The sequence below is a fragment of the Lynx rufus genome, unplaced genomic scaffold, assembly GCF_022079265.1.
Source record: "Lynx rufus isolate CCGP_SWC_20201006 ecotype Redwood Valley unplaced genomic scaffold, mLynRuf1.p SCAF_2, whole genome shotgun sequence".
In the NCBI taxonomy this organism is placed as follows: domain Eukaryota; kingdom Metazoa; phylum Chordata; class Mammalia; order Carnivora; family Felidae; genus Lynx; species Lynx rufus.
Window position 1 is genome coordinate 78702173 of NW_025814834.1, and position 23676 is coordinate 78725848.

Consider the following 23676-nt stretch of genomic DNA (forward strand, 5'->3'; position numbering starts at 1 on the left):
AAGTCTGGGCCCATATTGAGTATAGAGATTACTTAAAAATACAATCTTTAAAAAAAACAAAAACAAAAACAAAAAACCACAATTTAAAAAAGTGAGATTCTCGCCCTGCAAAAGTATTTCTCTAATGGTTGGTACAGCAAAATCACCTGTTAAAAATGAAGATTCTCAGCCTCCACCTGGAGCTGAAACAAAATCTAGAGGCACTTTTTAAAACAAAGTCTAGGTGATTATTACACATACTAACAGGAGAACTGCTGCTAAATCTGCTCTTAATGAGCAGATCTATGCCAATCTATGCCAATCTCAGACTAGGCCTAAATTGAAATAAAAAAAAATTTGCAGGAGCACCTGGTGGCTCAGTGGGTTAAACGTCTGACTTCCACTCAGGTAATGATCTCACGTTTCCTGAGTTCAAGCCCCGCTTTAGGCTCTGTGCTGACACAGCCTGGAGCCTGCTTCGGATTCTGTGTCTCCTTCTCTCTCTGCCCCTCCTCCACTCGTGCCGGTCTCTCTCTCTCTCTCGCTCTCTCCCTCTCAAAAATAAACAAACATTAAAAAAAAAAAAAAAAAGATACAGCAGTTTCTCCCCTCATTCCTGAGATTGTTCCTGAATCTCCAAAGTGTATTCATGGCATTAGCAAAGACTTAATGATCTTCATATATGCTGTCACAATTATTATATATCTATCAGGCACATCTAAAAGCAATACCAGACTAACTGGAAGTGGAAAAGTAGGGCAATGACAAAGCCCTATTATATCCTTTTGATACTGAACAAGCCGTTCCTTCAGATGACAAGTGCCACCTATGCTTTTCATAAATGTGAATGAAATCTTGTCAACTTAAAATTTTTTTTTCATTTATTTTGAGAGACTGAGCACGAGTGGGGGGAGGCGCAGAGAGAAAGACACAGAATCCGAAGCAGGCTCCAGGCTCTGAGCACTCAGCACAGTGCCCAAAGCGGGGCTCAAACTCATGAACTGTTAAGATCATGCCCTGAACTGAAGTCGGACGCTTAACTGACTGAGTCACCCAGTTACCCCATGAAATCTTGTCAATTTTTAAACTGAGAATTTAAACAACTGAGATTCTATGTATTGAGTTGATAGATCAATAAATGCTACAAAAATCCTTATAATCTTGGCTGTTTTTAGACATGAAACAGTGTAACAACATACATTGATAAAGTGAATCATCAGAAAGTACATTTTCTCATGCAAGAAGTTGAAAAGACCATAGACAAGTTTTCATGGGACATCTAGCAACTAATTTGTTTCTATAATTTGAAGATAAAGGTTTCCCCTTCTGCAAAATCAGGCAGACTCTATTTTGTATCCTTGTGAGGGCATTAGTCTTGAAGACACATTAAATAGTTTAGCTAAAATTGGGAGGGAGGTAACATGAAGGATAGGATCTCAACCACTTTTTTGGTCCAATTCAGAGTGATCAAATAAATTACAGCAAACAGGAGAAAAATACACTAAAAAGTTAAAGTTCTGAACATTTCAAAATCGTTTTGGCATAAAGAAATAAATACAAGATAAACAGCCCTCAAAACTTTCATTAGTAATCTGTATCTTATAGCATTCTACAGACATTACACAGAAACTCAAGTCTCTTCGTCATCACTAACCTGTACACATATGCCCAATGCTTTCTACTTTTTTTTAAAAAACAAGTTGCTTATAATGGAGATTTGAATTTAACTTTCTCCTGAGGTCTGCTTACGGTGTCATTTTTGCTTAGTTTATACGTTTTTTAATTCCTGGGAAGAGGTATATAGGGAGACTCTTCCAGAAGGGAATTAGAAAATGTTAAATAGTCTCTGGATCTTCATCACATACAGTTATGTTCAAATTGTATTCCTAGTGTGGGTAGTGTATACACACACCAAACATACATAAAAAGAAAATCTAACAAAATCTGCCACACACAAACGCAAATAAATTAACACTGAATCACACAAGGGAATACATCAAGCATTTTATCTAAAATTTTGTATAAACACGATCTGAAAAAATAAAAATGAAGTCAAAAGCAAATTAAGTGACAGTTAAGTCTATACCTAGTAGCCCAGTGTCTACGTCTTCAGTCTTCAAATTTTCAGCATGTAACTCTGTAAAATACAAAAAAAGGGGCTTGCATAAAAAAGATGATTTTACAATTTGAACGATAGCTCAAAGGCTGGAAAGATATCGTGGAGTTGTGGAAAATGCTCTGGAGTCATAATCAACTGGGCCTAAGTTCTGATTTCATTTACTAGCTACTTTACCTTCAGTCAGCAAATAAGGTATTTGAGTCAACTTTAGTGTTACTGTGAAAATATATATATTTTTTTAAAGTTTACGTATTTAAGTAATCTCTACACCCAATGTGGGGCTTGAACTCACAACCTCGAGGTCATGCTCTTCCAAATGAGCCAGCCAGATGCCCCTGAAAATATTCTATGTAATACAAATTACACGCATATCAGGTTCCTTTCTTCCACTCTCAAAAATAAGCACAACTCAATGTCTTCCACAATGGACTCGACTTACCAACTTTTGCGACTTTATAACATAAAGGGGAGCTCTCACAGCATAAGAGAAATAACGTACAAAACTCTGCGAGTTACAGTGAAAAAAAGGGAGGAGGAGTGAAAGAGGAATGAAACACTGACAGCCACATATTTAATGTTGACAGTTTACACCCAACACCATTGTACAGAGGTTCGTGTTAACTTGCCCATCTGTCTTGTGTATGAAAATCAAGCATAAGTTGTTAGATGCCACCTGCAGCCCAATAAGGGCTTGGAAGCAATGACGAAAAATTACAACTGGAGTTAAGCCGATATAGTTCTGTTGAGTGAAGTAAAACTAATACTTGAGTGACACCGTGTTGGGTGCTTCTCGGAACTAAAGTTCTCAGAGAAATAAAGTGTTTTTGTTTTAATTAACTTTTCTATGTCAATACCTTGGCCAAAGTCACACACAGTGAGAACTGAGATTTAAACTTTGGTCTGATTCTTTCCACTGTAATATAAAATATTCCAGCCATATAATACAACTGTATAAATTTTGAAAAATCTTTCATGGCACATCTTTCTATTACGATCAGCCCTGTATTTAAACTTCAGACAAAGGAAAATAAAACTAATAACCAGAAAAATAATAAATTATCTAGCTCCTATAAGAACTTTACACTCGATTGAAGACCTAACACAAAATTAAGAGAGCTAATTATCTACAAAGGTAGAACGTTAGGCTGTGGGATGGAAATCCTGGTCTTTCAGGAATTCGGTGAGTGTACAAAAGAATCAGTGTTTAGCACACCTTGAACCATTTGTCGATTAAACCAAGTCTTTGAACATATTTAGCCTATTTTAGTCGCACACTTCTTACCGTCTTTTAAGGATTACCGTCCTACATACATACTGCTTAATTTTGCCAACATTTCACCCCAAGTGTTCACTGACTCCACTGTTTATTCCAGAGTACCCATTTAATCAAGGCCCCTCCTTATAACGGGTCTCCTAAGCTTGGACCAAGGTCCTCCACCCTTAAGAAAAAAACAGAGGAAGAGCAAAGAAAGGTGCCAATGAGGACTCTGGGTGAAAGCCGCTATCCGACTGCTGGCCTCTGATGGGGAGGAGAGAGACGGAAGGCAAGAGCCACAGACAGGCTCAACTTCACTCTGGAGAGACTTTCAAGGCCGAGCTTCAGTACCTTTTACGATCAAGTAGGCGATGGCGAGGAGGAAGGCGAGGAGGATGGCGAACAGCAGCGAACAGAGAATTGAGAGGATCTGGACAGGCCACCGCCGGGCCTGGGCTCGTCCGCCCGCAACCGTTGAGAAAATGCCATTGCGCTTATCGGGCAGAACCGGCGACCCGTCCCTGTCCCGCTGGAGTAGCGAGCCCTTTCTAGGCTCCGACGACGCCCCGGCTGAAAACTCCGCCCGCAGGTCGCGGGCCACTTGGTCGCATCCGTCCTCCTCGTCCCCTTCACCTTCACCCCAACTGTCCCCCTGAGTGAAGGCGGTAAAAGCCGGCCGGGCAAACGGAACAGGGGTGCCGAGGCGTCGGCGCAGAGGAGCGGAGCGCCGCCCGCTCTCCACAAACGACATGGCGGGAAAGACGAGGGGACCAGCGGACGTCGAGAGACTACCACCCGCCCCGCCCCGCGCTCGCAGCAGCCAATCAGCGGCCAGGCCCCCCCACAGCCTCCACCACCTGGCACTGATGCGCAGGGGTGTCCGGGAGTGCGCAACGGGGCGGAGAAGGTGCTGTGGAGCCTAAGGAAAGGGTGGGTGCCCCGGGGCCAGAGCACGATCCCCGGCTAGTAGGAAGGAAGGGAAGCGGGGAAGCGCACAGGGAGAGGCGACCCGAGGCTGAGGGTAGCCAAGTCTCCTCTCCCTGCAGTGCTTCGTCCCGGCCAGAGACCTCCGCCACCGTCGCGTCACCTCTAGGCAACCGCGCGCCCCGGCAGTCCCCAAAGCTGCATCTTCTCGACGCTCGGTCCTAGCGCCCTCCCATACCTTTCTGATTCACATTTCCGAACCGATTTGCTTTCTCCCTTCTTCCGCCGTAAGCACCTACTCTTCTCTGGCTTCCCTCTTTAACGGCAGCTCACCGCCCAAACGCTCTCCCCTCGTCCAGACTACCCTTCCCTCTTTTTCTTTTGCATTGTTCTCCCCGCCCCTATCACAACTTCCCTCCACGCTGCTCGACACGCCTCCCTCCCGCCCCCTCCACCCCGGAGTGGGCTCAGCTGCTGGTGCGTACGGAGTTTTAACCCTCTTCTAAGGAGCCCCCCCCTCCTCTTCCCGCCCCCTCCCCTCCTCTTCCCGCCCCCTCCCCTCCGCCTCGAGCATCGCGCGCGCCCCCGCGCGCGTCCGGCCCCGGCCACCGCTAACGCTAGAAGCTGCTTACCCCACCCCCACCCCACCCCACCCCACCCCATCGCGGGCAGCCTCAGGTTTGTGGGGCGTACGTAACTCGGGCGGAGTGGGTGAAGGTGGCAGGCCCCCACTGCCCCACCCCCTACGGGGTGAGGCGGTCTAAGCTCGGGAAGCTGGGACAAGGTTGTCTTCTCTTCCCCGGGGAAAGTTGGTGGAGTTTTCCCGGAGGAGGCGCAGAAACTTCCTCCGTCCCCCTCCCCCCCCTCCATGCAGGCGACGCCAAGTGAGGCTGAGGCTGGGGGCGAATCGCCGAAGAGCTGCGTGTCGACAGCGCACTCTGATTGGACAGCGGGGAAGCCTGTCAGCTTATTGGCCCCGCTGATCCCGCCCCGTAGCGCAGGGCAGCCTTTAACCTTTGGCCCCAGCGGGCGCCAGCCACTCAGATCGCTTCTTGTTGGTATGTGTAGCGGCAGTGGCCGCCGGCGGAGCAGTCTGAGCCCGACGATGAGGCCGGGGACGGGAGCTGAGCGTGGAGGCCTCATGGTGAGTGAAATGGAGAACCATCCTCCTTCGCGGGGTCCCGGGGACGGGGAGCGGAGATTGTCCGGCTCAAGCCTCTGCTCCAGCTCTTGGGTCTCTGCTGACGGCTTCCTGAGGAGACGGCCCTCGGTAAGGGATCGGTGGAGCAGGGGGAAAGCGGCACAATGAAAAACGGAGTCAGAGAGGCAGGAAGCTTTTTCCAGAAGGAGAAGAAGATAAGAGCGGACGGAGGAAGAGCTCGAGATGGTGGGATATGTAACGAGGAAGAGAATTGGAGAGCGGGGATGCACAAAGGGAAGGATGTGGGTCCCTGGAAGTTCCCATTGGGCTTGGCCTAGACAGATGCGCGGTGGAGGTGCTGGGCCTTGGGCGCGGTGAGCCTCTTGGAGAGGTAGGCCGGCTGTAGCAGGAAGGGGGAGGCGGAGACTTGATGTTGTAGATTTTAAAAGCGGCTGGTAAAATCTGCTTTCACCAATGGTAGTGGTGTCTGCAGGGGGTACAGTTGGGAAAATTGGCAGGGGATAACTACCTGTTTTTAAGACCCGGAACAATGGGCACACAGGTAAAGAAATAGTTGTCTTTTAAAAGCGAATTAAAATGGATGTATTGGTTGGTTGTCTTTAGGGTCTGTGAATGACAGACCTTAGTCTTTGGAAAAAAAATTTTTTTTGGCAGAAGTAATTCTACTTGTGTTAAAGATTCTGTTAGGAAATAATATGTTTATATGTTAGGAGTTAAGTGCCCATGGGTACACGTAATGTGTTTTTTGTTAAGACCAGCTCTTACCTTAGTTAATTTAATTTGGTAGATTCTCATTTCAGAATTTAAGATCAACTTAAAAATAAATTTAAAGATAATTAGTGTTCTGACATGAGTTAGCTATCTTCTATCTGTGTGAACTAGAACAAAGTTGTGGTTTTTCACCCGTAACAGTTTTTAAATTGGCTTTCACATGCGTGTTCCCTGAGTTTAGCAAGCCAGCTAGTAAGCAGTGTGCTTTAAAAAAAAAAAAAAAAAAAAAAAAGGAAGGAAAGAAAGAAAAGAGAAAACCTATGCTTTAGCTGTCCGGTATTTATTTTAATTCTTTCCATTTTGTTCTGTAATTTGTTTAGTTTCAAGTTCTTTATAAGTATTGGTATGTATAGTGCATTTTGTTTGTTTAAGAAAGTGTAAGTTAATCCAGTAATTGAATTACACATTGGCCTAATATGCCGCTGCACATAACCAATTTGTTGAAATCAGATTTTTGAGAAGCATTTATTGTTACTTGCTAATTTTTAAATTGTCCCTATTTTTCAGATGGGGCACCCTGGCATGCATTATGCCCCAATGGGAATGCACCCTATGGGTCAGAGAGCCAATATGCCTCCTGTACCTCATGGAATGATGCCGCAAATGATGCCCCCTATGGGAGGGCCGCCAATGGGACAAGTAAGAATGTTTTTGTTTTATTTTGTATTTATTTGTTTATTTTTGCCTGTGGTATCATTGTGTCAAGATTTCAAAATCCGGGTGAATACTTGCAGCTGTTTAAGGATTAGCTTATGCCAAAATAATGTCAAATAAGTCAAATGTTGAGTGATGACACTAATCAAATTTTGAATGTAAGGAGAAGCCTTCTGTATAAAAGATTTATTTTCTACCAACAACAGAATTCAGTTCTTTTATTAAGTAGCTGTATATGTAGTCTTTTTAATTTAATAACTTTCTTTTTCCTATTATGTCAATTGAAGTTAATGCTTGAGTAGTGAATATTATAGGTCAACATAATTTATGTCCGTGGACCATGTAAATGCATAGAGTCTAAAAAAACAGAATTGTTTAGGTCTTGGCTTAGAATAAAGTTGATTCCTGAAATAGCATTCTCTTCTGTGTGTGTGTGTGTGTGCGTGCGCGCGCCCGTGTTGGGAATAGAATAGGAAGGTTCTACTCTAATTTAATTCTTCATTAGGACAGTGCCAAATAGGTGGTTCATTTTCCACTTACACTGTTTTGTTTTGTTTTGTTTTAAATGCTTATTGCTTCTGCACTCCTGCTTTTGAGCTGTCCCTTTCATTTCCAGTATAAATTGTAAACGGATATTTTGTGGGAATGATTTGGATCAAAAGGTTTTAATGCTGACTCAGTGAATTCAGTAGAACTGAGTTCCTAGAGAAGCATCCAAGAAAGGTAACAGGTTCAGTTACCATGAATAATTTTATGCCCCCTGTCAGGTTCTGTGATACATATATTCTTTGTTGGTTGAGTTCTTTCCATTTTAGTATCTATAAATCATCAAAAATTTAGGTTGATAAAATATTTTGGAAAGCCAATTAGGTATGGTCTTTCTGCTAATTAATACTGTTTATGCTGATAATCACTTGAGCCTTGATATTTTAATTTTTTGGTGAAATTATAGTGGAGAAAGGAGTTTGCTCTGTGTCTTTCTCTTTTTAACTTAACCTTAGGAGTAGAAGGGCTTAATGTCAAGTGGCTTTCTTCTTTATTTGGAATATAGCCCTTAAGTTTGTATAAAAATTTTTACTCAAAGACACCAGGCCCCCAAAATTCTGCTGGGAGGATTTTTGTTTGTTTGTTTTTTTAATAAAAGAACCATTTATTCTGTGATTCTAGAATAACACAAGATTTAAAACTCCCTTAGGTGATGGAGAAACAATTCTGATTCCTCTTCTGTTTCTCTCCATCTGTAAGCAGCAAGGAGCTCTTCTGGTTTTCTTAGTAGAGCTGCTCTAACTAGATAATGAGCTTTAAAAAATATTTATTCTTTAAATGCTCTGGTTCTTATTTAAAATTAGTTTCTTTCCACAGAAAGATAAAATAAAACAATTTGCTACTGCCAGATGCTTCTCTCTTTTCTGGGGCCTTCTGTTTCCATTGGGCCAATCAAGGTAAGTTTTGCAAGGGATTGACCTGCTTACCCTTGCTGTAATGGTGCTATTGCACTACCAGACCAAGACACCAGCTAGTCATTTCTAGTAAAATGCAGATTTTATTTATTTTTTTAAGTACTTTTGTGTATCTCATTGACATAAGCTGGTCACAGTTTGCTTTATGGCCCTTTCTCTTTAGCTGTATCAGTGACCATCTTCCTACTAAGGTTACTTGCTATCTGGTACACGTCTGTTCAAATCCTTTGAATTTTACCTTGTGGTTTTCTTTTTCCCTAGACCAGTGTATGCTATGTATCTGTAAGTGTACCTGACTATTTAGAAGTTTAAAAGTCTGTCTCCCTCTTGGCTCTTGTTAGGATCATGAATGAATGGATGACTTAAGAGTCCAGCTCTGAGGGTCCCAAAAGAAACTCCATTGTTTTTCCTTAAAATTAGATTGTTTCTTTTTTTCTTCTTAATATCTAACTTATATGGGACCCAAATTAGTAAAACTAATTCTTATTTGAGCTTTGGTAACAGACTAGGAGGGCATGGATAATTTAAATTCTCAAGTAATCTAGAAATCTAATTTAAAGCCCTGTAAGCAACTACCTTAAAGATAAAAGTTGCTAATTAGCAAAATTGATCTTTTTTCTGCATATCATCTCTTCTGTCTTCCCACTTAGAGATATTAATGGTCAGAAGATAATGAGAAACAGTAGGGTGCCTATGTAGTTCAGTGTGGTGACACAAAGTTGGTAGGGTTCTGCCATTCAATTTTAAAAAGTCAATTTACAGATTTAGACTTTGGGACTGAAGGTTATGGAACCTTCATGTATATTGCCTAGTTCACATTAATACCTCATTCTGGGACCAGCTGAAGATGAAAATTGGTGCCAGTCTTACTTGCTAAATGATTCTGGTCTTTGGAATGTTAGTGAACATGACGTGAAATTTTAAAACTTGTTTGTAAAATAGTATGCTGACTGGACAGAATACCCACGTATGGAGCCAGAAGTCGTAATTTTTTTGATGCATCAAGTTACAGGTTAAAGGAGTATTATGGTTTTCTTAAAGAGTTTTTTTATTTGTTTTTATTCAGGAGATAACCTACAGTGCCCCTTTTAGAATTCAGGCTTAATCTATTAGTACTAAAAAGTGCATTTCTTTCAAGTTTTTATCAGTTATCTGTTGTATAGGTTAAATTTGCCTCTTACTGTATGTTAACTTCATGTGGGAAAGTTGTTCTTCTGCTTTTACAGGATTATAGAATCTTAACAGCTGGAAGGGACCTTGAAAGTTGTGTAACCTTTAAATAATATGGAAATTAAATAATGGTTTATCACTGGTTAAAAAAACCATTATAAATAATTTCCCTGCTTGCTGGCAGTACTCAAAAATTTGCAGTAGAGATTTGCCTTAAGATGTGATTATATGTGAGGCCATCTTCTACTTATATAGTAAGTAATGTTTTGCTTTTAAAATGTTTTCACATCTAATTTTTGTTGTTCTTTGTACACAAAGGACATGCAAGTCCTTCCTTTATCACAGGTGATTTTGCCTTCACTGAAAGTCCTTCTAGCTGGCTCTTTTTTTCTTTTTTTAATTTTTTATCTTTCTTTTAATGAGAAAAGTAGAGTAAAAGACTAAACTTTTTCAGCTCTAACAACCTATGGTTCAATTCAGATCATTTGATAAGAAGAGTAGGTGATATGTATGAGATATTATGGGTTGATGTGGAAGTAACAATACTTTTATTAGTGCCTCCCTAATTCTAATTATTCATTACTTTTTGGGCTCTATTCAATAAATTGATAAATGAATCATTGCTTTTTACAAATGAGTTTGATTTTCTTGTCCTTAAATTGAGTAAGACAAGCTTTAACAGATCTTGAGTCTATTCCTGCTGCCATCTGGACCCAAGCAGTTACACTCTCATGCCCAAGATGCTTTTAACTTTTAGGGTTTTTTTGTTTTTGTTGTTGCTTTTTTGTTTTGTTTTCTGTTTGTTTTTGCTTTAAGCTGCCCCCTCAAATTCTTTTAGATTTCAGCATGTTGTCTCCTTGCCCAAGAACCTCCAGTGTTTTTCTGTACCTGTATAATGTCTAAATTTCACAATTTAACTTCCAAGACTCTCCCATAGTACAATTCAGTGCATGATTCTGAGCTGCATGTCTTCACACTCCCTAATTTGAAACCAGGCTGGTCTTTTTATATCTTGGGTGATTGAATCAGTTCATGACTGAGCTCATGATGTTCATGCCCTCCTGCCCACAGCTCACTACCACCATGAACTTTTCTTACCTAAGTTCTACCATTTCAAGTTCTGCTTTCTCTCAAAGATCCTCAGCAATAACTTTGTCCAGCATACACCTCCCCTTCAAAATATTAAAATAAAATCCTATGAAATCTGCCCACAACTCTTACTATTTTGGTTATTTGGGTATTTAGTTTTGATTTGTTTTGTTTAATGGTTTAATTGCTCTGTCTTTCCAGCAAGTAATAGACTGTAAGCTCTTAGAGGGCAGGACCTGTGTTTTCTACTTTTTAAGAAGTCCACAGGTGCTGAGCACAGTTCTTGGCACAGCATGGGTGCTCAGTAAAATACTTGTTGAATGAATGAAACAAAAACATACTCTTTCCTACATTATAGGCCTTGAAGATAGTAGTTGTTACATGTGACTATTTTCATTGGTTACTTGTGACTTTACATTGTTACCACTTCTTAGTGTATGCCTCTCTACAGTTGCTTTTTCATTTGATAAAAATGGAAGATAAAATGAAGTAAATAATTTTTGTTTGGTGAATAAAGCAAAAATATTTCCTTTTATTTTAAATTATAAGCAAATATATTTCTATCAGTATGATTTATTGATCGTTTTTTTAAGACGTTAATTTTTCCATACCCTAAGGGAAAATGATTTGGAATATAGGCCTTCCAGAGAAATCCAAAGTGTTGGGTGTCTTAGGTTTTTCTGGCTGATTTGACCAATTGATTTGTTCCTATTGGTTTTGAATTACCTTTACTTTTGGGTATTTAGAGAATCCATGCCATTGAATTGAATGTTAGTAAGTGACAAAAAGCCTTTTTTTTTTTTTTTTTTAAGTTATTTGCTCATGATTGTTGAATCTCACTAACTTTCTATATGCATTTACGTTATCCAGGCAAGTAATTTTTTTAAAAAATAGATTGAGCTAGAACTAACGTGTTTGTATAACTTCTCGGCTGTGTGTATGTGGTTAGATTTTGATGAATTTACTAACGATATTATTTTCTTTAGATAGTATTTCAGTTAAATATGAACTTACCTATTCAAAACCGTTAGCTAGAGTAGTGTTTGTAAGTATGGAGAATATTTGGAGAGCTCTAAGAAGACTATAAGTGTGGAAAAATGAACTGTACCCCTCTTCTGCCTTTGACATTCAAGGGCAGAGTATTCTGAAGATGTTGAGAAGTCTTGCAGAAGCCTTCTGAAACCATTTTTCTCAGTGTTTCTTGGTTTTATTTTACCATCTTCTGCTCCCCCACCTCCCCAGCCTTCTTTACCTCCCTGTTATGTGTTTATTTTGCTTTGTCTAGCACATTGCATGGAATTAATGTTGCATGGAATTAGCATTTTGTGAGAAATGCTATTATTGGGGCTGTTTATTCATTTAGTCTGGTCTTTAGGAGGAAAAGGCAACATCCAAATTAGTATTAACAGACATGAATGAAGCATTGTAGAGTGCAACAAATGTATTCATTGAGTAACAGGATTAAAAAGGAAAGAGAACAAATCTCAACAGGTTAACAGGTTGACTTTTAATTGGGTTTGTTAGAAAGGTCTGTGACATGACTTAGAATCATGAAATTGTATATCAATAGCTAGGTAAAGATTTGGTAGCTGTGTGTATATGTCCTATAACTCTGTACTAGGATGTTTGGTTTTTATGTAGAGAAATAACAGAGCTAAGTTGAAGGTTTATGAAAGTAAGAATGAGTAGATGACTGTCTCATATGGAAGTTGTTAGTCTTTCATTCTTTCTTTCTTTTACCATACCTTCATATTACTTTTAGTCAATAAGCATTTAAGTCTTCTGGCTGTGATGTTAAAATGAATCTATATATCCTGTACTGAATACTTACAGGCATTCCTCACATGCTTGATTTTCTCATCTTCTAACTGATGGCTGTCGTGTTACTCCAGACATTTGGAAGTTTTGTGGAGATGAATCTTATATTTGTTTTCTTTCTCTGGTCAAGTAATCATACATTTCTTTTGCTTATTAAAGAAAAATAAATTGTGGTTAGTGGTTACTAAAGATAATGATGTTTTGCATGATGGGTTTGAAAGAAAACCTGCTTCTAATTGCTTCTTTTTTTACTTGGTGTACAGTACACCGAAAGTGGAAACCTGAATCTTCTCCAAATCTGGGTGATGCTGCTATGTCTGTTAAAAGAGTAGGGGCGCCTGGGTGGCGCAGTCGGTTAAGCATCCGACTTCAGCCAGGTCACGATCTCACGGTCCGTGAGTTCGAGCCCCGCGTCAGGCTCTGGGCTGATGGCTCAGAGCCTGGAGCCTGTTTCCGATTCTGTGTCTCCCTCTCTCTCTGCCCCTCCCCCGTTCATGCTCTGTCTCTCTCTGTCCCAAAAAATAAATAAAAAACGTTGAAAAAAAAAATTAAAAAAAAAAAAAAAAAAGAGTAAACCTGCCAGCAAGTGAGGACTGTTTTGAGTTGACAGATAGTTTGCTTTATCTTCAGCTTTGATCCCCCCCCGCCCCCGCTTAAAACTCATTTATCTTAGACTTAAAAAAAATGTTCTCATTACAATACAAACATAATTTTTTACTTGTTAGGTCCTCATCTTCTGTTGAGGTTAAGATTTTTTTAAATTATCTTTTGATTCATGAATGAATATTAAGTTTCTGTTCAGAAACATAGACTTGGTGTAGTTTCTTTGGCCATGTGATACAAGAAAATAGTTAATTCTCTGAAAGGTGATTTTTTTTCCAGTAATTTTGAGGTCATTATGTATTTGTTAGCATATATTTGTTAAATACAATGGAAAATTTCTCTCTCCTATACAGAAATAAGAATTGGTCATAAAGTTGACTAATACAGGTTGAGTTTCTGCTGTGTCTGTGTATCTGTCCTCTGCACCAATAATATGTACACAAATGAGATGTGCTCTGTGTTGTAAAGATGCCCACAATTGAGAGAAAACTAAAAAATAAAGTTTCATATAAACAATCTGTAATAATTTAACTAGTTACAAAACTGAATCTAGTTTAAAGGACTCTAGGTTAAATCTACTTTAAAGGACTAATTTAACTAGTTACAAAACTGAATCTAGTTTAAAGGGGTAGGAGATAGTAACAGTTGTATGTCCCTCTATACTTGAATACCAGATGGTTTATGTTTGAAAGAAGGCTTGGGTGACTTTTTAAAGGAAGTTTTGAAATATAATTCTGTATGATTTGAGACATCACAGTTTGTTTGTATCCCTAGTCTGTGTTTAGAGCTTTTTAAAAATTGAAATTAGTTTATTTTCATTCAACTCTGTTTTTAAGTTTTTGTGTCATATATCCATACCCAGTAGTTTTCTTTATATTTTCTTTGCCCTCATTTAAGTTTGGAGTTTAGTAAGAGATAGTGGGCTAAGTATCAGTTAACAATGTAAACTATTCACTTGCCCTTTTGCACATAATTTTCTTTTAAGGTTTTAGGAAATAGGGTGGTGATGCCTAATCTGTATTAGGATTGTAATTCTAGCACCATCTTTGTATATAACTTTGAGAGATTTGATCCTTTTGACTCTGAAAAGTGAGTTGGCTACGGGATGAATGTCTGATTTATAGATGGCAGTAGTAAGGCTCCGTGAATGAAGTGATTTGTCCAGTGACATTGCAGAGCCAGCACTAAATTTGATGCTCAAAATGGATTGCCTTATTACACATGTTGATTCCTGGCAAAGATGATGATTTTACATTATTTACTAGGTATCTTTAAAGAACCGAGGTGCCGATCTAATAGTTAGGGAATAGATGAGAGACTGGGCAATATAAGAGAAACTTTGATGATCTTACTTGAAGGAGAGCAGTTGTAATAAAACAGCTGTATTTATAGAGCACTGTTCTGTGCACCTTCCATGCATTGTTCCATTTGATCCCTATAGCAGTCTTAATAGATGAGTGCTATTTTCCCCAGGTTATAAGGAGAAAATTGAGGCCCAGATAGGTTATGTAAATTAGCCCAAGATCACACAGCTGGTAAATGGCCATGCTGGTATAGGAATTCTGGTAGTCTCACTCTAGACTATACTTCATAGCTATACTAGACTGCTTCCTTGTATAGCAGTAGGAGATTATGTCATTAAGCTAACCTCCTTAGATTCTGAAGGAATAGTGTATACTTCAGCAATTCTAAACTATCCAGGTTGAGAGAATTTAGCAACCTAAATCCTGGCAATTAAATTATTAGACTTTTAATGGTTTCATACTGATGGTGCTGCCAAGTGACTGGCCTAAGTTGACACAAATCATCTCACAAAAATTCAGATGGGTTGAAACATACATATCTATATTATGTGTATCCTAAAATTAATGAAACGTCATGAATGGTAAGGTTCTATTCCAGTTTGTGCAAATGTAGTCTATTTTTTGTTTATCTAAATGTAATCTCAGAAAATGATAAATGTCTTGAATTTATATATAATTGTAGATGAAGAGGATTTAAGTTAAATAATTGTCCCAAAATGCAGCTAGTTATTATTTTGGGTTGTTAAGGATATACTTTTTAAACAGAAGTATTTGTATTTATTTCTAATCAAATGAATATCTGCTTACATTCAGAGATGTAGTTTTTACAGTTTTTCACTGATTAATTTTTTGCATTCATTCATAAGGTAAGTTAGTGGTATAAAGGATCATGGTTTTTAAGTATAAGACTTAATACCCTCTGTGTACTTATTTGTGGAATTTGACTTTAACACCACATTTAAGAGGAACCAAATAAAAAGGCAGTCTAATTTTTTATGGGGTGCTTGAGTGGCTCAGTCGGTTAGACACCCGACTTCAGCTCAGGTCATGATCTCACAGCTTGTGAGTTTGAGATCCGCGTCGAGCTCTGTGCTGACAGCTCAGAGCCGGGAGCCTGCTTCGGATTCTGTGTCTCCCTCTCTCTCTGCTCCTGCCTGGGAGCCTGCTTCGGATTCTATGTCTCCCTCTCTCTCTGCTCCTGCCCCGCTTGCACTCTGTCTCTCTCTCTCTCAAAAATGAATAAACATTAAAGTATACTTTTTAAAAAGAGCAATCTAACTTTTTAGATAATCAATTTACAACTTCAGGTTTGCAGAAAGAATGGTTTTGAATAATCAACAAGATTTAAAAAGTTAATTTTTAGACAAAAATAGCTTAGGTTGTGTGATTTCTTTCCAGCAGGAAAAACTTCAGGAAATAATAATGAAGAAAAGAACTTTTGAAGTGCCCACGTGAAGATCTTCACTTTGTTTTGATATCATAAAACAACTGGGCTAATTTAGTTTACATTTTGAGCAACTAATGTGTTGTAGCGTCGATGGAATTGCTTTTATTACTTTACCTTTAATTTTAAAAATATCTGGTAAAGAATGAAACAGGCTTGATTTTATCTAACATTAGGAACTTCCCAAATTGGGATGCTAAGAATGAGCAGATTGTGTAGTGCTCCCCAGTTTCTACTTGGTTTTTTTTTTTTCACGCTGGTATTTCTTCTGAGGACATTGTGATAAATGATTAAACTTGTTATTAAAAGAATAGAAATACGCATAGAAAAATTTTTATATAGTATATATACACAAATGGTTGGCCGTTTATGAATAAAGTATGCCAAGTAGAATATCTGAATTAATTATGGTTTTAAGAAGTGTCAAAGTGTCCATAAAATTCAGATATTTAATATTTTAGACAATTTAACTTATGGCTCACATGTATGTGTTCTACCATTCCATTTTCTTCTGTTTCCTAATAACTAAAATTTTGTAATTATAATAATATATTCTCAAAAGTAGCTTAAATTGAAATTTGTGAAGCTCTACATGACTGTGATTTTCTAGTGTACTTTTCATTAAGCTTATATGAACTACTGCTTTGTAGCTTCAAGAATGATCTGGCTGATGGAATTCATAGTGGCATCATTGTAGCAACTGTATTAAGAATTTTTCCTTCAACTATTTTGAGTCAACATCCTATTTTCATTGAACTTAAGATGCTATTAGTGGTAAGATACTCCATTATATGATGTGCCCTTAGAAAAAAAACCTAATGAGAAGGCTAAAATACTCTTCAGATAAAGCTGGGAGACCAAGGGGCTGTTTAGTCCCTTCATGTGAAGCAAGAAGTAAACCTACAGAGGGACAACAAAGTAACTTCTGAATGCCTCAACTTTGGTTATTGGGCCGAGGGAGGGAAAAGTCACTTCTGAGGGTTTGAACCAGAAGTCTCATAAGCTTGCAACCTGGATCAGTTTGTATAAAACAAAATATTGATAACTTAGAAATTTTAAATGGTATCATGTTGATGGTGCTGCCAATGACTGGCCTAAGTTAACACAAATCCTCTGGAAGAATCCAGATGAGTTAAAACATATATCCCCATATTATGTGTATCCTAAAATTAATGTTTAAAAAAGGAAATCGTAACATTTCCACAAAGTAGATTCTTTAGGCTTCGGGGAACAGGCTTTTTGTGATGCTCAGGTGTCTGGAAGTTTTTATTTTGTCTAATACTTAAAATAGCTTTTCATAAGAATGTAGTATATTTCGTATTTATGTTTTTGTTCTTTAGCTTCATATTTAAAATATCACAGTTTTTGTCTAAAATTACATTAATCTATTTACTTTCAGATGCTCAGTTGTACCTAATTTAAGAATCTTTCCAGTGTTTGTCCAGTTGAACAAGCCTAACTAGTTGCTGCCCCTCAGAATTCACAGAGATGTTGAGGGAGAATTTAGCTTTTTTAACACTAAATCTCTATAATCCAATTCCATGAGTTTTAGTCTAAACGCAAATTTTCTAGCTGTTTTAAGATTTGAAGTGTGGGAAGAAAAACAATTGAGAACTCTGTCAGACTGTTTAATGGTTTTTAAATATTGTTTGCTTTAAGTGTCACTGGCCTGTTCTAGTCAACTTTTGTTATATGTAAGGATTTTTGTCCCTTGGTTTTTAAATGGGATTTGATCACTGTCTTCTGAAGTCAAGAGTATTTCAAATTGAAATTAGATTCATTTGTACTGCTACCATGTGGAAGTGTTCTGTTACATGATGGAGATTTTACCCCACTTAATGTCTTTAGTTGTTATGAGAAAATACTTCTTTCCCAAGTTTTCAAAGTTCAACTTTTCAATTTAGCTTAGAATTCTAATTTTTCGATATGTTGACAGCTTTGGATTTTATATATAGACCATTTTAAGTACCAGGCTGTTTCTCTCTGTTGCCCAGTATGCTTCCTCTCATAATCAGTTATTTAGTACTTTAAGAATGCAAAACTACATTGCTATTAGCCTAAAGTAAAATTAGGTGTGAGTATATATTGTTGGGAGTAGGGCAAGGAGGGAACAAGCCTAGTTCTCATTTGATTGCTCTGTTTTTTTCTCTTAATGTATAATTATTTCTCTAATTCTTTTAGCCTGGGTAGTGGAAGCTTGTACTTTTGTTTTCAAATTCTGAACCTTTTTTTTTTTTTTTTTTTCCCCCAACTGTTAATTTCACCATATATTCCAAGTACTGGTCACATGTTTTCTGTCAGGTTCTTGTTTCATGATGTTTAAGCAATTTATCGGGTATTTTAAGGAACAGAAACCCTTTTTGTTTGTTTTTTAATCCATTAATACAATGATACTTCATTTTAATGGTACTTTAGCCTCGTTTTGCTCTGAGTTGATTTTCTCAAATAATAAAATTCAGTATACAAGTGTTATTACCTTTAGTAGACTTTATATGTTCCTGTTGACCAATATACTTGTTTGTATTTCCTATTTCTCCCAATTTTCATTTAATTTGAAACTAAATACCTACTTACTGTGTTCCAGTACCTATGATTATTATATATGATTTTTATCCCCCTCCATGTTTTTCTTAGATTTTTTCCTATTACAGTCAAAGTTATAATGTGGGATTATACTAATATGGATGACTGTTGGGTCAAAATCCCTTGGAAATTTATGTTAATCCACATGTTTTTCTAATTCATTTTTGGTAGTAAAGATTCATTCATAGTTTTGGATGGCAGACATTGGTAGGCTAGATTAACCTCCAAAACTAGTATTTTCTTTCTTCAGATATTCGTTTATGTGCTTTATTAAGTTTTTCTTTTCAAGAGAGGGCATAGGTGATTTATGTCTGAAGTTTGGGGTTTTTTACATATTTTTTATAGTCATTGAATTTTAAGTACCTTTGATCTAGAATTTTTTAAAGAGCCAGATTACTGTAAAATTTATTTACTACAGATATTAAAAGTCAAAGGTGAGAAATAGAAAAAATTTTTGTCTCCGAAGAAGGGAGAAAAACATGAGTGAGGAGTTAAAATTAAAAGGACGTTAATATTCTCAAATTTACATTGGAAATAAAAGTGCAAACTTTTAAGTTTATTTGTTAAAATAATTTTAACTATACATATAAATTATGGCAAATATTAAAATAGCTCATTGATAAAATACTTCATTCATTCAACAAGCACTTACTAAGCATACTATTCATGTAATAATAGTGTTAATTGAGTTTAAATCTTGAGGTGTACATATTAACTTTGATAACCAGATAGATTCTTAAAGTCCTGTTAAATGCTTTGGTTTTATGTAGTAACCTTTTTTTACTTTTATTCTAGATGCCTGGAATGATGTCTTCAGTAATGCCTGGAATGATGATGTCTCATATGTCTCAAGCTTCCATGCAGCCTGCCTTACCGGTAATCCAGTAAAAGTGATTATTTTCTGTGATGTTTTGACTGCTTTACCACTTTTATATATGACGTAACATGCTATATATAATTTTTTATAGGCTGCCATGTTAGCTTTTTAAGTATGTCTTGAGTACTGTAACACAAAATGGGAATTAGAGTGGGCTTTTATTTTTTTAGGTTCTTCAGTGATAGACATTCACATTTTTTCCTGTACTTATGTGTAATCTTTAGTTTTTAATCTATGTTAAACAAGAGTAGAATAAGAAGTATAACCTATCCAGTAGAAGCATTTTATTGGTTTGGTTGCATTTTGGGGGGCCAAGGGGGGACGGGAGAGAGAGAGCGCACATGCATGCAAGCAGTTGTGCCCAAAAAGGGCAGGGGCAGACAAGGAGAGAGAACATCTTAAGCAGGCTCCCTGCCCAGACCAGAGCCCAACATGGGGCTTGATCTGACAACTATGAGATCATGAACTAAGCCAAAATCAAGAGTCAGATACTTAGTCCACTGAGCCACCCTGCCCCTGGTCTGGTAGCATTTTAATCTTAAAGAGTAGACATTTGCTTTATGGAGTGTTAATTAAAAATTGATGTAGTGGGATTTAGTACTCGATCCTAGATTTAGAAATCAGAAGGTTTTATTCGAAATTTATCTTACATGAGACTTCAGTGATGGCACATTACTTAGAAAATGCTTGACAGCCTTTTCACCCTTATTGAATTGTATAGCAGTATGTATATCATTATTATATTCATATGAGCATAACTTATTTATTACCTGGTAGCCTAGTGGTTGTAATGAGTAGATGTGGCATACTCCACTGGGGTGGTAAATTTGCAAAGGTCTTATCCAAAACCCTTGGGCCAAATATATTCTTAAGTTGTTTAATATTGTAAAATTGTACTTTGTGTACTCTATATATCATATAAAGGTTTCCCTCAGGGTGTTTGGACAGTGCCTTATAATTTCGAACGCAATATTTCTGTAGCAGTATCTTAGGGATATTCTGTCTGGAGTGGGATGAATAAAGACAAAGAGCTCGTGTCATTCACGGCAGATTTTGCCACTCTAATGAGTGTTGATTTGAAACTTGAAAAAACTTGGTTTTTAGAGCTTTTTCTGTTTCAGAATTGTGGGTAAAGGGTTGTGGAACTATATGTAACTGATGATCACATAAATAAAACACTTAGATTGAAGTGCTTCAGTAGCCCCAAGTTATTGGTGCTTTTACAGTTTATAGCAAGCTCAAGGAACTAATACCACTGAAACTTACTGAGAAACTTTGAATCAGTGGCTTGAGAATTATACATAAAGGGGACTGATTGTGCTTTATGAGGAACATATATGAAATATAGTTTAAACAGGTGAATATTACTAATTTCATTTTTTTTCTTACAGCCAGGAGTAAATAATATGGATGTAGCAGCTGGTATGTATGCCATTTATGGTTTAAATATTAAACTTCATTTGAACAGTAGCTATCGTTTTATTATAATAAGTAATAAAAGCAGTGTCTCTTGGGGCTTTATGATTAACTCCTGATTATTTTTTCTTTTTTTTTTTAAGCCGTGGGAAACAGGGGTAGCATTCATAATTTAATCCATAAAAAATTACTAGATCTGGAGTCCTGGGACCAGATTTGGTCTACAGTTACTCTTTACCCAAATGTTTTTAAGTTTTATAATTAGTTGACAACATTTAAAGTCTGTGGGCCCTATGTAAGAATTAAATGTATTTTTTTACACAAAGATTTGAATTTATCTTGAAAAATAGGATTATCTGAATATTCATTGTTGACAGTGGTCCTTATGAACACAGTAGGTAATCAGAGAATATTTGAATGAGAAATTCTGGTTGAGCCCATACTTGTACTCCGCAAACATTGTGGAATGAGGTAGTAACTCCTTCCTTTAGATATGAAGGCCAACTCTCATTGGCCTTCTGGACTACTTCGTCCTTGTAGCCATTGGAGTTTGTAAACCTTGTGGTAAACCAGCCAGTTATCAATAACTGTTTGTTTCACCTAGTGTACTTTCCATATATAATAGTAATGCCTCAATTATCCATGAATAAATAATGTTCCAGATAAATTGGTTTTACAGATGCTGAGCCTTATTCCATGATTATGCCAAAACATTTCTTGTTTTAAACATGGTTTGAAACATTTAAAATGCACTATGTTGTGCTTTTCTGCAGGTTTATATGGGGCATAATTGGTCTTTTTAAGATACTTCACAAATTTATTTAAGCTGACATGATGTTCTGAAATACATAGTATAGTATTTTGCCTGTTTAGATATATAGAGCTGATTACTGTTACTATTAGCCTAAATAGTCCTGGAAAATCACCTTAAAAAAATTTTTTTTAACTGAAGTATAAGTTACATACAATATTCTATTAGTTTTAGTTGTAGAACATTTTGATTCGATATTTTAATACGTTACAAAATGATCCCCATAGTAAGTCTAGTTACCATTTGTCACCATCCAGAGTTACTATAATATTATTGACTATACTTCCTGTGCTGTTCATTCCATTGCCTTATTTTACAACTGGAAGTTTGTATCTCTTAATCCTGTTTGCCTATTTTGCCCTCCCCTCTTTGGTAACCAACAATTTGTTTCCTGTGTAAGTCAGAAACAGACTCATAAAATTTCTTCTTAATTACTTTTTAAATGCCTTAGCTCTACCAGTGATATCCATAGTAGCTTCCTTTGATTGTTCTCAGTATATATATGTGTGTGTGTTTACTTTGTTTTATTCTCTTTTTACATATACTTTCTTTTTTACACGTAGTTTTAAATTACTAGTTTCTAAAGTTAAAGCTTATTCATTTGAACTTGGTGACTAATGGGGATTTCCCCTTATGTCTAAAGGGGTTTTGATAATAATATAGGATAGTACCATCTAATAGACCTTTCTGCAGTGATGGAAATGTTCTGTAATATGTACTGTTGAATACAGTAGTCAATAGCCACATGTGATTACTGAGTCCATGAAATTGGCTAGTGCAAAAGAACTGAATTTTTTTATTTTATTTAATGTTTATTAAAAATTTTAACCTAAGCAGACGTGTGGTAGCTACTGGATACTATATTGTACACCACAAGTATGGAATTTATATAGTGGAAGTTGCCAGAAATCTAAAGCATAGAATCTGAAGTCTGACGTATTATATTTCAGTACTGTAGTAGAGAAAGGAATTAGTCAAGATAAACACCTATAACAGCAAGACGAGAAACAAAAGGCAGAGGTTGTGAATACTTCTCAAACTGGATCCAAGTGAGTTTTCATTTTGCAGGTTCAAAGTGCCACTTTATTCTGAAAATGCTTTAGGCTGTAGTATTTGTTTTGTGGAAAAGAGAGCATGCACATAGGTCACATGGAACAGCCTTATATTTAGTGTGCTAGGATAAGGCAGAAGAAATAGTATGAACAAATACTTTAAAACTGTTCACTCAAGGAGAGTATGATTTATCACATTGTAAATATTCTTTTTTTTTTTTTTAAAGGTACAGCGTCTGGTGCAGTAAGTACCTCTGGAATATATTTATTTCATTATACTTCTTTAGCCTACATTGATCCTTATTTCTGTTTAAAGTTTATCTACTAAAGTTGAATCTTTTTTTCTTTCTTTTCTATGGCAAAGGTTGAAAAATTGTTTGAGGGGCACCTGGGTAGCTCAGTTAAGTGTTTGACCCTTGATCTCAGCTCAGGTCTTAATCCTAAGGGTGTGAGTTCAGACCCCATGTTGGGCATGAAGCCTACTTAAAAAAAAAAAATTGAATGATTTACCTTAAAATCTAATTTTGATGGGACTTAATGAGAAAAAAAGGAATCAGCTACATACCAGATTTTACAAAGATTTTAATTTCCCTGGTACGATTAGAAGGGAAACAGAACTAGTAGGAACACAGTAATTAACCAATAATTTTCACATAAGGTTTATATTAGAACATGCTTTTGTATACAAACATTTGTGTGCCCTTGTTTATTACTATAAGTCTTACATAAACTTTTCCTAATACACAGAATTTTAAAATACTTTTTTGCTTGTACCTTCCCTAATTGTGTCAGAAAGACCAATACGATATTCAGAATTGCTTGACTTTTCCCTCCCTTAGGAAAGGAGAGAATGATACCTCTATGCTGCATTTCTTTTTCTCCATACTTGATTTTAAGATAGTAGTTACAGTTATTTTTGTTAATATTTTGGTATGTGGTGTTCTGTTACATATTTTTATGATGTTTGGGAAAATAAGCTTGAAAGCCTTACTTAAAGATTCCTATTTTGGGGCGCCTGGGTGGCGCAGTCGGTTAAGCGTCCGACTTCAGCCAGGTCACGATCTCGTGGTCCGTGAGTTCGAGCCCTGCGTCAGGCTCTGTCTGGGCTGATGGCTCGGAGCCTGGAGCCTGTTTCCGATTCTGTGTCTCCCTCTCTCTCTGCCCCTCCCCCGTTCATGCTCTGTC

The 23676-nt window shown here is 37.3% G+C and overlaps 2 protein-coding genes across 10 annotated transcripts in view; one reads left to right on the forward strand and one right to left on the reverse strand.

Moving 5' to 3' along the window:
* ARL6IP6 (ADP ribosylation factor like GTPase 6 interacting protein 6) overlaps positions 1-4734 on the reverse strand; it is a 40561-nt gene extending 35827 nt beyond the window's left edge. Inside the window, exons 1-2 of the mRNA XM_047085998.1 lie at positions 3705-4734; positions 2066-2116 (exon numbers count right to left, since the gene is read on the reverse strand). Coding sequence (XP_046941954.1) covers positions 2066-2116; positions 3705-4104 — 451 coding nt within the window. The 5' untranslated portion in view covers positions 4105-4734. The remainder of the gene's footprint in view (positions 1-2065; positions 2117-3704) is intronic.
* Positions 4735-4855: 121 nt separating this feature from the next.
* Positions 4856-23676, forward strand: part of PRPF40A (pre-mRNA processing factor 40 homolog A) — a 54149-nt gene continuing 35328 nt past the window's right edge. For 2 of the 9 annotated variants that reach the window (XM_047085989.1, XM_047085991.1), the window contains exons 1-5: positions 4856-5547; positions 6718-6849; positions 19131-19211; positions 20604-20634; positions 22719-22735. In XM_047085989.1, coding sequence (XP_046941945.1) covers positions 5146-5547; positions 6718-6849; positions 19131-19211; positions 20604-20634; positions 22719-22735 — 663 coding nt within the window. In that variant the 5' untranslated portion in view covers positions 4856-5145. Of the gene's footprint in view, positions 5548-5644; positions 5810-6717; positions 6850-19130; positions 19212-20603; positions 20635-22718; positions 22736-23676 lie in introns of those variants that run through there. The other 7 variants (XM_047085990.1, XM_047085992.1, XM_047085993.1 and 4 more) reach the window with 5 other exon arrangements.